General features: G+C 42.8%; 1 protein-coding gene across 1 annotated transcript in view; it reads left to right on the top strand.

Annotated features, from left to right (window-relative positions):
* Positions 1–13,690, top strand: part of LOC124619756 (thyrostimulin beta-5 subunit) — a 131,906-nt gene extending 118,216 nt beyond the window's left edge. The window contains exon 3 of the mRNA XM_047146335.1: positions 12,037–13,690. Within this exon, the coding sequence (XP_047002291.1) occupies positions 12,037–12,282 (246 nt within the window). The 3' untranslated portion in view covers positions 12,283–13,690. The remainder of the gene's footprint in view (positions 1–12,036) is intronic.
* Positions 13,691–13,949: the final 259 nt, after the last annotated feature.

Raw genomic sequence — 13,949 nt, 5'->3', positions numbered from 1 at the left:
GGTTCACCAATTTAGTATTGGAGGGCAGCGTGGAGGGTAAAAATCGTAGAGGGAGACCAAGGGATGAGTACACTAAACAGATTCAGAAGGATGTAAGTTGCAGTACGTACTGGGAGATGAAGAAGCTTGCACAGGATAGAGTAGCATGGAGAGCTGCCTCAAACCAGCCTCTGGACTGAAGACCACAACAACAACAGTGGACCAACGCTTCATGACTTGCTCAATTTCTGGATGTCTTTCTCTTGAATAATTCATCCAATTTTTCTACGTCCCCCCCCAAGAACCATGGACCTTGTCGTTGGTGGGGAGGCTTGCGTGCCTCAGCGATACAGATAGCCGTACCGAAGGTGCAATCACAACGGAGGGGTATCTGTTGAGAGATCAGACAAACATGTGGTTCCTGAAGAGGGGCAGGAAACTTTTCAGTAGTTTCAGGGTCAACAGTCTGGATGATTTACTAATCTGGCCTTGTAACAATAACCAAAACAGCCTTGCTGTGCTGGTACTGCTAACGGCTGAAAACAAGGGGAAACTACGGCCGTAATTTTTCCCGAGGGCATGCAGCTTTACTGTATGATTAAATGATGATGGCGTCCTCTTGGGTAAAATATTCCGGAGGTAAAATAGTCCCCCATTCGGATCTCCGGGCGGGGACTGCTCAAGAGGACCTCGGTATCAGGAGAAAGAAAACTGGCGTTCTACGGATCGTGGAATGTCAGATCCCTTAATCGGGCAGGTAGGTTAAAAAATTTAAAAAGGTAAATGGATAGGTTAGATATAGTGGGGATTAGTGAAGTACGGTGACAGGAGGAACAAGACTTCTGGCCAGGTGGATACAGGATTATAAATAAAAAAAAACAAATAGGGGTAATGCAGGAGTAGGTTTAATAATGAATAAAAAATGGGAATGCGGGTAAACTACTACAAGCAGCATAGTGAACGCATTATTGTGGCCAAGATAGACACGAAGCCCACGTCTACTACAGTAGTACAAGTTTATATGCCAACTAGCTCTGCAGATGACGAAGTAATTGAAGAAATGTATGATGAAATAAAAGAAATTATGCAGATAGTGAAGGGAGAGGAAAATTTAATAGTCATGGGTGACTGGAATTCGGTGGTAAGAAAAGGGAGAGAAGGAAACGTAGTAGGTGTATATGGATTGGGGCTAAGAAATGAAAGAGGAAGCCGCCTGGTAGAATTTTGCGCAGAGCACAACTTAATCATACCTAACACTTGGTTCAAAAATCATAAAAGAAGTTGTATACATGGAAGAAGCCTGGAAGATACTGATAGGTTTCAGATAGATTATATAATGGTAAGACAGAGATTTAGGAACCAGGTTTTAAATTGTAAGACATTTCCAGGGGCAGATTTGGACTCTGACCACAATATAATAGTTATGAACTGTAGATTAAAACTGAAGAAACTGCAGAAAGGTGGGAATTTAAGGAGATGGGACCTGGATAAAGTGAAAGAACCAGAGGTTGTAGAGAGATTCAGGGAGAGCATAAGGGAACAACTGACAGGAATGGGGGAAAGAAATACAGTAGAAGAAGAATGGGTAGCTTTGAGAGATGAAGTAGTGCAGGCAGCAGAGGACCTTGTAGGTAAAAAGACGAGGGTGAGTAGAAATCCTTGGGTAACAGAAGAGATACTGAATTTAATTGATGAGAGGAGAAAGTATAAACATGTAGTAAATGAAGCAGGCAAAAAGGAATACAAACGTCTCAAAAACAAGATCGACAGGATGTGAAAAATGGCTAAGCAGGGATGGGTACAGGACAAATGTAAGGATGTAGAGGGTTATCGCACTAGGGGTAAGATAGATACTGCTTACGGGGAAATTAAAGAGACCTTTGGAGAACAGAGAGCCACTTGTATGAATATCAAGAGCTCAGGTGGAAACCCAGTTCTAAGCAAAGCAGGGATAGCAGGGAGGTGGAGGGAGTATATAGAGGACCTATACAAGGGCAATGTACTTGAGGACAATATTATGGAAATGGAAGAGGACATAGATGAAGACGAAATGGGAGATACAATACTGCGTGAAGAGTTTGACAGAGCACTGACGGAGCACTGAAAGACCTGACTCGAAACAAGGCCCTGGGAATAGACAACATTCCATTAGAACTACTGACGGCCTTGGGAGAGTCAGTTCTGACAAAACTCTACCATCTGGTGAGAAAGATGTATGAGACAGGCGAAATACCCTCAGACTTCCAGAAGAGTATAATAATTCCGATCCCAAAGAAAGCAGGTGTTGAGAGATGTGAAAATTACCGAACAATTAGTTTAATAAGTCACGGATGCAAAGTACTAACGCGTATTCTCTACAGACGAATGGAAAAACTGGTGGAAGCTGACCTCGGGGAAGATCAATTTGGATTCCGTAGAAATGTTGAAACACGTGAGGCAATACTGACCCTACGACTTATCTTAGAAGAAGGAAAGCCGGCCGCGGTGGTCTAGCGGTTCTGGCGCTGCAGTCCGGAACCGCGGGACTGCTACGGTCGCAGGTTCGAATCCTGCCTCGGGCATGGGTGTGTGTGATGTCCTTAGGTTAGTTAGGTTTAAGTAGTTCTAAGTTCTAGGGGACTTACGACCTAAGATGTTGAGTCCCATAGTGCTCAGAGCCATTTGAACCATTTTTGAAGAAGGAAAGGCAAACCTACGTTTCTAGCATTTGTAGACTTAGAGAAAGCTTGTGACAATGTTGATTGGAATACTCTCTTTCAAATTCTGAAGGTGGCAGGCGTAAAATACAGGGAGCGAAAGGCTATTTACGATTTTTACAGAAACCAGATGACAGTTATTAGAGTCGAGGGACATGAAAGGGAAGCAGTGGTTGGCAAGGGAGTGAGACAGGGTTGTAGCCTATCCCCGATGTAATTCAATCTGTATATTGAGCAAGCAGTGAAGGAAACAAAAGAAAAATTCGGAGTAGGTATTAAAATCCATGGAGAAGAAATAAAAACTTTGAGGTTCGCCGATGACACTGTAATTCTGTCAGAGACAGCAAAGGACTTGGAAGAGCGGTTGAACGGAATGGACAGTGCCATGAAAGGAGGGTATAAGATGAACATCAACAAAAGCAAAACGAGGATAATGGAATGTAGTCGAATTAAGTCGGGTGATGCTGAGGGAATTAGATTAGGAAATGAGACACTTAAAGTAGTAAAGGAGTTTTGCTATTAGGGGAGCAAAATAATTGATGATGGTCGAAGTAGAGAGGATATCAAATGTAAACTGGCAATGGCAAGGAAAGCGTTTCTGAAAAAGAGAAATTTGTTAACATCGAGTATTGATTCAAGTGTCAGGAAGTCGTTTCTGAAAGTATTTGTATGGAGCGTAGCCATGTATGGAAGTGAAACATGGACGATAACTAGTTTGGACAAGAACAGAATAGAATCTTTCGAAATGTGGTGCTACAGAAGAATGCTGAAGATTAAATGGGTAGATCGCATAACTAATGAGGAGGTATTGAATAGGACTGGAGAGAAGAGAAGTTTATGGCACAACTTAACTAGAAGAAGGGATCGGTTGGTAGGACATGTTCTGAGGCTTCAAGGGATCACCAATTTAGTATTGGAGGGCAGTGTGGAGGGTAAAAATCGTAGAGGGAGACCAAGAGATGAATACAGTAAACAGATTCAGAAGGATGTAGATTGCAGTAGGTACTTGGAGATGAAGAAGCTTGCACAGGATAGAATAGCATGGAGAGCTGCATCAAACCAGTCTCAGGACTGAAGACCACAACAACAACAACAGTCTGTACGTGTACATCACATATTCCGATTTCCGTCGCATTCAGATAATTCCTTCGTGGTGCTTTGTTTTTGTTGCCTTACAGTGTGTATGTGGTTTGATTTTATCCAACAGAGATTGTTCGTGAAAGCCTACGACTGTAAAAACAAATTACAAATGTTTTGTTGACCGCCAACTGACAATACATGCACCAAGCGCCGTCTTCCGCCAGCTTTCTTTGGTGCTAGCAGTTCGTTCGAATTTACTAGCACTGCGACTTTACTACTGCAACAGCATTAAAGGAAAATATACTCGAGGAACTTTCGACGTTGTCCAGTAGATAGCTTAGGAAAGTTCAAATGTGTCTGAGCACTATGGGACTTAACTTCTGAGGTCAAGAGTCCCCTAGAACTTAGAACTACTTTAATCTGACTAACCTAAGGACATCACACACATCCATGCCCGAGGCAGGTTTCGAACCTGCTGACAAAGGGCCAGGCCCAATTAGGAAATAGTTTTCAGGATCTGTTAATTATATAATACGTTCCATACTGGCCGTGCAGTAACCGTAAAGGTACACAAAAATCTGCATTACTGTAGCAATGTTTTCTGAGTTCTGACGTAATTTTCTGTACTTCACTTTCTTATAGTATATTACATCTGCATGATATATCGGTACTGAACTACCGTCCAAAACGCAAAAGTGCAAGAGCTCTCGCGTTTTAACGGTGGAATTGATTGCGCAATGGATCGATGCTGCGCTCGGAATTCCGCCCCTGTTAACTCTTACAGATGGAACCAGCCCATTCCAATCAAGGATCCCACACCCGATGGGAGGAGCTGTTAATGAATTACATCTGCCACATGGAATGCTGCGGTGGAAAGTTACAAAGGGACAAAGGCGTTACAAGGCGTGCGAATAACGCCCAAGCAGGGGTGGGCGTTTCATTCAGTCAAGGCTGCAGTGGGGAACATCGATGATGGAACGTTCTGAAAGAATGAATACAATGCAGGCGCGCCAATGCCACACGGAGATGTCTGTGCATAACAGGTTGCGAGACGCAACTGTAAGCCCCACAATGACAATGCACGAATGGTATTGATTTGTTTGAATTTACTTAAAATTTCAAATAAAGAAGAAAAGCTTTGTCATAAAAACTGAATAGGTTTGTCATCGTCATTCATAAACGAAAGGAATGGTGAGAACTCCAATTTCTGTGAATGACTCCTGCTTTACTAAAATATTAATAGGGGCCAATGCGGTACGCATTTTTAGCTTGATACAGTAGGAGCGACTCACTAACAGTGTTTTCTTCTGCGTAATTATTGTTTCTTGCCCCTCGATCCATATGGGTTGGAGGCAAGCTGCCAGCGATACAAATGAACGATCCTTCGATTTTGTTAAAAGATTAATTTCATGAGTGGTGTTAATATAAAATTAAACTGTTGATTTTGTCGTTTTCAATGAAAAATGGAACGAACAGAGGGTAAAATAAAAGTAAAAATAATTTAAAAGACGACGAAGACAGTACACGATCTCAAAAAGAAAGCACTTTAGTTTCAGTAAAAATTGATTGACCTGTACTGAGAAAAAAGGTAGCCGAAGGGAAACACTAGGAGTTCTGTACTGTTACATGGTGTGGATATACTCATAGGGGTCGAGTGTGGGAGGATAAAAAGGGAGATTGGGGTGCAGGCATGACCATGGTATGAACAGGGAAGTGATAAAGATGGGGGGGAGGGGGGGGGGGGAAGGGGTAGTCCTAACGTCGAGTGGGGAAGAATTATAATTGAAAGGATGGGTAAATATCGTAATGGATTCTGGGGCAGAAAGACGGTAGCAGTTTCATTAGGAGATGATGTGTGTATAGATTTGGAGTTGTTGGAATGTGTGGGTACAGGCCCGACAGCGTACCAGGGTTGAGGATCAGGGGGGAAGCAAGAGGATTGTTGGAGTCGAATTTGCGGACAGTATAGGATGTGCGGTGGTCATAATTGAAGTCATAGTGTCCACAGGACACAACAACTGCACCAGTATGTAGAGAAAAAGCAATAACGTACGTCACTTTATAATTTTTTTGGATAACCAGTTTCGACTCATTTGTATGTCATCGTACATCATCCTCAGATCCGTTGCTCAATAAAATGGAAAGTAAACAGGATACGACAGCACAAAGATGCTCTTATAGATGATACTTTCGGTTTTTTTCTTTTCTTTTTTTTTTTTTTTTTGCCTCTTGAAACACCAATCACTTCTGCTACCTTGGTTATGGGTGTACCTACCGTTCAAATTCGCTTAGCTCCGCAATAGTGCACTCGCAACTACACAGGAAACTGTTCTGACCCGACTGACACTTTGGGACGTAGAGTACAATGCGCGTGTTCCGTTCATGGCCAAATACAACAGCACAACGTGCAGGCTAGGCTAGCAACTTTATTTATGTACAAGCACGCATTTCTCTTGGTGTTTCCATATTTTTATTCAACCCCTGTACATCTTAATGAGTAGATTATAACACCGTTTTAAATTTTTAAATCCAGTCAATAGGTTTATTAAAAATATCAAAATCAAATTTTTTTGTTCCTGGATGCTGCAGGACAGACAACGTGCAACTGGGATCGTGCACCATGCGCTGTGTTAGCCCTTTAGTAACATACTGGGTGGTTATAATTAATGTACAGATACACACAGATGTCGCACTGTAATTATCGTAAGGCAGCGAAATGTGGTATATTTTCTAAGGCGGAAGTCATTTACCCTGCAAAAAGTTCAAATTTTGGGCACTAGGTGCAAATTTGGCACTGTGAACGCAATAAACACAATTAGAAATGTTTTCATATGTAATACGTTAGGAATGGGACTAGAGCAGAAAAGGTCAAACAAGTGAGAAAGGCATTACGTTCATTCATTCATTCATTCATTCATTTCGTATAGGCCATCTGTGGACCACGTTATTTCTACTGTCTTGCTTTACGTGTTCTGATGTTTGCCCAGTGCTCCCACGTTCGTTCTCGGTGTTGCTCCTTACTCTCTTTGGTCCATGCCTTTCCTGTTTTTAGTTTTGGTTTTTCTTGGAAACCCTGCCACGCCATAAGCCTCTCCTTGAGTGCGACACGCTCCAAGATGTCATCATGGGCGCTGCTCACTTCTTTAAGACTTTTTTCTCCACCTCTGTGAACCAGGCCCATTTTCTTCTCCTGAAAGTAGGTGGTCATACGATTGGTGAATCTTCCATGGTTCATTCGGGTCATATGTCCGTAAAAGATAATCCTTTTGCGGATGATCGGTTATCTTCTATATGTGGGAATACAGTTCATGATTATGACGTCTTCCATATTCCCAATTCTCTTTGGTAGGATCTAACATATTTCTCAAAATCTTCCTTTCCTTGGCCTTCAGTTTTTCTATTAGGCCTCTTTTGTTCATTACTAGGCATTCAGAAGTGTACAAGACCTCCGACGGATAACGCTGCAGTAATGCTTTAACTTTACATTGAACTATACTGATCTTTTGTTGTAGATGTTTTTGGTTAAATGGAATGCCATTTCCATTTTGTTCACGCGTGATATGAAGGCTTCTTTCTCTGATAAGGTGGCTGTTACCCATTCCCGAGATACTTAAAATTTTCAGCTCACTTAATTTTGCCTTGACCCATTACAAGCTCCCTTGGTGGTGAATTTAAGTTCGTTATAAACTTGGTTTTCTCAAATGAATTTTGGAGGGCAGTCTTCTGTGCTTGTACGTTAAGCTCATTAATCTGTCTCTAAGCTGTTTCCATGGAATCAGAAAAAGTTGCAAGAGCATCTGCAAAACCGAGACAATCGATTTCAAGATTTTGTTTCTTATAACCTAGCCTGACACCATTTTTAATTCCTTGGTTTTCCAGTTCTTTGTGCCACTCACGAATCACCTTCTCGAGGGCACAGTTAAAGAGCAGAAGTGACAGCCCATTTCCTTGCCTCACTACAGTCTTTATTTCAAAAGCTTCTGATGTTTCTCCTCTAAATTTCACTTTTGAGATTGTGTTGGTTAGTGTTTGCTCGATTATCGCTTTGGTCCTCCTGTCTCGGCCAAGTTCTTCTAGAACTCTGATCAGGGTATTACGATCAATCGAGTCGTATGCAGTTTTGAAATCCACATAGGTCACAACAAAAGTTTTATTCCTGAGGTTCAGGTACGAAAGGATGGATTTGAGGTTTATTACCTGTTCGACGCACGATCGCCCCTTCCTGAAACCTCTTTGATACGCTCCCAGCTGTGGGTCTAGCTGTTCTTCTGACCTAGTTTGCAGAGCTTTCGACAGAACCTTATAGGTTGTTGATATGAGAGACATACCACGATAGTTATTTACATCTGTTCTGTAGCCTTTCTTATGAAGAGAATAAATTAGAGAAGAATTCCAACCATGTGGCAGTCATTCAGTTTCCCAAAACTGGCTAACAATTTCTGTTAGTTTTTCTACTGCCTTATCCCCTGCGTACTTCCAAAGCTCAGCAATTATACGATCTCCCCCTGGTGCTTTGTTGTTTTTAGGCGAGTGAATGATTAGCTTGATTTCCTCTTTCGTGGGTGGTGGTGAATTTGGGTGTACTTTTACATAGTTGGTAAAGGAAAATGTGGAGTTTGGAGGTTCACAATTCAGAAGAGCTGTAAAGTAATTCGCTAATATCTGGAAGTTGGCTTTATCATTGTGAGCTAGCTTCCCGTTTGGAGCTTTGAAGTGTAGGCTTGGAGGATTGTACTTGGTAAGAATTTCCTTAAAAGTTCTATAGACGTTTCGTGTATTTCTCTTCAGGAAGTCTTGGTCAATTTGGGCCTACTGCATTTTCTCACATGTACGCTTCACTCCCCGTATGCAGCGTGTTTTCTAGCAACCAGGAAGTTAGTTTGGTTAGCCGCATTCCCCTTGGCATTCCATCTCTGCCACACATGCTGTCTTTGCTTCACTGCTGCCTCACAATCACTGTTCCACCAAGCATGCTTCTTCGGTTTCAGAAGCGGAACAGTTTCCTTTGCTGTTCAACATCTTCATATATACTCCGCTAGCCATAAAACGGTGTGTGGCGGAGGGCACAATTCGCGCCAAAGTCATATTTCCCTCCTCTGTTCCACTCGCGGATCGCGCGAGGGAAAAACGACTGTCTGAACGCCTCAGTACGAGCTCTTATTTCCCTTATCTTTGAATGATGATCATTACGCGATTTGAAAGTTGGTGGTAATAATATATGCTCTACATCCTCGGTGAAAATCGGATTTCGGAATTTAGTGAGCAGCCCCTTCTGTTTAGCGCGTCGTCTATACGCAAGTGTGTCCCGCTTCAAACATTCTATGAGATTTGTAACGCTCTCGCGATGGCTAAATGTACCAGTCACGAATCTTGCCACTCTTCTTTGAACCTTCTCAATCTCTAAAATCAGACCCTACTGGTAAGGGTCCCATACAGACGAACAATACTCTAAGACTGGACGAACTAACGTGTTGTAAGCTATTTCCTTTGTTGAAGGACTGCATCGCTTCAGGATGCTACCAATAAACCGCAATCTAGAGTTCGCCTTACCTGTTACTTGTGTAATCTGATCATTCCATTTGAGATCATTTCGAATAGTCACACCCTGGGGCACACCTGAAGTTAGCCTTGTTTCTGTTGAAGTTAGCCCGTTCAGGACGACATACTGCTCCCTGTCTGTTAGAAAACTTTCTATCCATTTATTTTGTACTCATACATTAATGGGGATTTTCGCCTTGTTATACGCAGTAGGTTACACTTACTAATATTGAGAGATAACTGCCAGTCATTACACCACACATTTATTTTCTGCAAATCCTCATTTATTTTTTCACAAGTTTCGTGTGATACTACTTTCCTGTAAACTACAGCATCATCGGCAAACAGTCTAAGGCCGCTGTCAGTACCATCAACCAGATCGTTTATGTAAATCGTAAAAAGCAGAGGACCTAATACGCTGCCCTGGGGCACACCTGAAGTTACTCTTTTTTCTGTTGAAGTTACCCCGTTCAGGACGATATACTTCTCCCTGTCTGTTAGAAAACTTTCTATTCAACCGCATATGTCATCGGAGCGCGCACTTTTTGGAGCAAGCGACGTGCGGAACTGAGTCGAACGCCTTTCGAAAGTTGAGAAATATGGCATCAACCTGGGAGCCGGTATCTAGAGCCTATTGTATATCATGCACAAAGAGGGCCAGCTGTGTCTCGCATGACCGCTGTTTACTAAAACTGTGCTGGTTTCTGCAGATGAACTTCTCTGTTCTGACTAGGGCTTGTTGCAACTCTTCCCAGCACACTGGACATTAGTTTTTCCTTGTCAAATCGGTTAACGTTCATTTTATTATTAATCTTCACTTTCACAATTTGTTGAATATGAGCACTGGAGACGTTTAGGAGATGCTGTACATAGCCTGGGGCTCAGTGGCCAAAATTGGAACTCTTTTTCTCCAGCTTAAATCGGATTCGTATTAACCGCACTGGCAAATATACCAAGTTTTGTTGCCATAAGATAATTACAGCCCACGCTGAATATCTGTGAGCAGCCGCACTCAGTTATAACCATCCGGTAAATGGAACTGAGGAGGAGCTAAAAATGTTCGAAACCAATTGCTCAACAAAAAAAAAAAAAAAAAAAAAAAAAAAAACTACCTACGTAGCGTTTCTTGTTCTTCACGTGTACGAAGTGTTGAATGATTGAGGAGAAGTAGGAATTTGATTAAATACACTACTGGCCATTAAAATAGCTACACCAAGAAGAAATGCAAATGATAAACGGGTATTCATTGGACAAGTATATTATACTAGAACTGACATGTGATTACATTTCCACGCAATTTGGGTGCATAGATCCTGAGAAATCAGCACCCGGAACAACCACCTTTGGCCGTAATAACAGCCTTGATGCGACAGGGCATTGAGTCAAACAGAGCTTGGATGGCCTGTACAGGTACAGCTGTCCATGCAGTTTCAACACGATACCACAGTTCATCAACAGTAGTGACTGGAGTATTGTGACCAGCCAGCTGCTCGGCCACCATTGACCAGACGTTTGCAATTCGTGAGAGATCTGGAGAATCTGCTGGCCAGGGCAGCAGTCGAACATTTTCTGTATCCAAAAAGGCCCGTACAGGACCTGCAACATGCGGTCATGCAATATCCTGATGAAATGTAGGGTTTCGCAGGGATAGAATGAAGGGTAGAGCCACGGGTCGTGACACATCTGAAATGTAACGTCCATTGTTCAAAGTACCGTCAACGCGAACAAGAGGTGACCGAGACATGTAACTAATGACACTCCATACCAATACGCCGGGTAGAGATGAGGAATGCACGCTTCCAATGTGCCTTCACAGCGATGTCGCCAAACACGGATGCGACCATCATGTTGCTGCAAACAGAACCTGGATTCATCCGAAAAAATGACGTTTTTCCATTCGTACACCCAGGTTCGTCGTTCAGTACACCATCGCAGGCGCTCCTGTCTGTGATGCAGCGTCAAGGGTCACCACAGCCATGGTCTCCGAGCTGGTAGTCCGTGCTGCTGGAAACGTCGTCTAACTGTTCGTGCAGATGGTTGTTGTCTTGCAAACGTCCCCATCTGTTGACTCAGGTATCGAGACGTGGCTGCTCGATCCGTTACAGCCATACGGATGAGATGCCTGTCATCTTGAGTGCTAGTGATACGAGCCCGTTGAGATCCATTACGGCGTTCCGTATTACCCTGCTGAACCCACCGATTCCATATTCTTCTGCTAACAGTCATTGGATCTCGACCAACGCGAGCAGCAATGTCGCGATACGATAAACCGCAATCGTGATAGGCTACAATCCGACCTTCTTTGAAGTCGGGAACGTGATTGTACGCATTTCTCCTCCTTACACGAGCTATGACAACAACGTTTCACCAGGCAACGCCGGTCAACTGCTGTTTGCGTATGAGAAATCGGTTGGAAACCTTCCTCATGCCAGCACGTTGTAGGTGTCGCCGCCGGCGCCAACCTTGTGTGGACGCTCTGAAAAGCTAATCATTTGCATATCACAGCACCTTCTTCCTGTCGGTTAAATTTCGCGTCTGTAGCACGTCATCTTCGTGGTGTAGCAATTTTAATGGCCAGTAGTCTAGTATACGATTCACGTGGGAAAACGTAAAATGACATTGAAAGCTGAGCGGTGGCCATGGCGTTCAAGGATTTGGGGGAGGGGTGTGTAACGTTGTTATTATTTTAGTAATTGCGTTGAACACGGCCCGTGTGTACAGTGGTGCTCCCGCCTGCTTGCAGATCTCCGACTGGCGGTTCCCTTACAAGCGCAGCTTCCACCCGGTGTGCCTGCACGACGCCCGCGAGCGCCGCTCTGTGCGCCTGCGCAACTGCGAGGAGGGAGCCGCCCCCGGCACCGAGCGCTACGAGTTCCTCGAGGCCGTCTCCTGCCGGTGCGCCATCTGCCGCTCCTCCGAGGCCAGCTGCGAGGGACTGCGCTACCGCGGCCAGCGCTCCGGCCCTTTCAAAGCGCTCGGCCGCCGGTAGAGGCGAAGCAGTTCACGCCAACCTAACTGTCGCGTTGCCAGCCATCCACTCCACGTATACCAAACTTCGTACTAACAATGGTTTACCTTCCCTTCTGTTCTCCTTTCCAAGTTCCATACAGGCTCATCTACCCTAGCAAATCAAAAATAAATGTTCTGAGGTGTTTCAATTTTTTCAGTGATTCCCCCCCCCCCCTCACCCCCCCAACCTCCCTATAATCTGATCTAGGTTTTCATCAACTACCTGCCAACAATTATTATACTAATGTTTTTAAACATACGTCTCTCTTCGGCCTTTCCAAGGAGACTAATACAGCTATCTGGTCTGCTATGAGCTCACATTGTTTGAGTCCCCTAAAGAGGCTACCATCTGGAGGCAACTCGATCTCTGCTCCATAAGAAAAGCATGGACACCTGCATTTCCTACTTTCCAACAGTAACCACCACTAACTGCCGAATGGAGGCAAAGAGATATATTGCGGAATTTACACATGATCTGGTGGCAAACCCAAGAGCCATGTATTCTTACACCTTTTCGGTTCTGTTGGCTTATGTACAGAGTGCAGATATTATCTGGGGCATCACACTATGTCTATTCCCTTTAATACGTAACCTACTTTGAACTACTTTCTCACAAAAATGCATTATTTCTGTCAAACTGACCCAACCGTGGTGGATGGCTACAAACTGACACGATCTCTCACCATTTATGCCAAAGATTACTTTCAGTATTACCTTAGCTATAAATCATTTTTACTGTCTGCCTCTGGTAATTAGTCTAAGTATGTATAATTTGTTCGTTCCTAATGAACACGCTGAACTGTAAAATCCGTGAGTAACTGTCATTATGAATTGTACAATTCTTTATGGGTTTTTGTTGAGTTATTGAGTATACCTCACAGTACCCCGGGTTCACTTACTGCCTCTGTTGCCAAATTAAGTTCGATTTCTCACTGTTTTTTTTCTTTTTTTAACAATAAACTCTTAATGAAAGAACTCTAAGTTACTTACCTGTCCATAAATACTGTCTTATGTATTCAAATTATACGTCAACATTGTTACGTTACATATACAATTTATTATTCCTGAAAAGTATCAATTGAAAACTGTTCAAATATAATTTACCACAAACTGCATTACGCTTAAAAATATTACCAATAATTTGGAGCATAGTTTAAAATCGCAGCTTCAGATTGCTCTGAAGGAGACGGGTGATTTCAGAATTCTTTTCCTGAATCTTTGCTGTAGCATATAGTACAAATGAGAAATAGTACAATTGTCTCTCTTTCTTTTATGCTGAACGAAACTTTTATCTATGTCTGCTGTGTATTAGTTATCTCAACTGCTGTTCTTTTCTTGTATGTTTATTGCCACATATTTTCACTGAATGTTTAGTATAGAAACTAGTTTCAATTCATGTAGAGTATCGTGTTATCGTGTTATCTGATTAGAATAAATAAATGTTTATAGTATTACTGGATGTTTAAATATCATTACTCTTTAACCTCATTGTACTACCCTGCAAAATTACATGTACAGTGGAGTACTGTTTATAGCATATGGTTAAAAACGCTATTTTTCAATTTACTCTACGTTGTTTCCTGTACAACACCCGTCGATACAACTAAACTTTACCGATCCGTCTCCTCCCATGTCCCCGGAAGGTAT

Source organism: Schistocerca americana, chromosome 6 (assembly GCF_021461395.2).
Source record: "Schistocerca americana isolate TAMUIC-IGC-003095 chromosome 6, iqSchAmer2.1, whole genome shotgun sequence".
Taxonomy (NCBI): Eukaryota; Metazoa; Arthropoda; class Insecta; order Orthoptera; family Acrididae; genus Schistocerca; species Schistocerca americana.
This window is presented reverse-complemented; position numbering and strand designations above follow the sequence as displayed.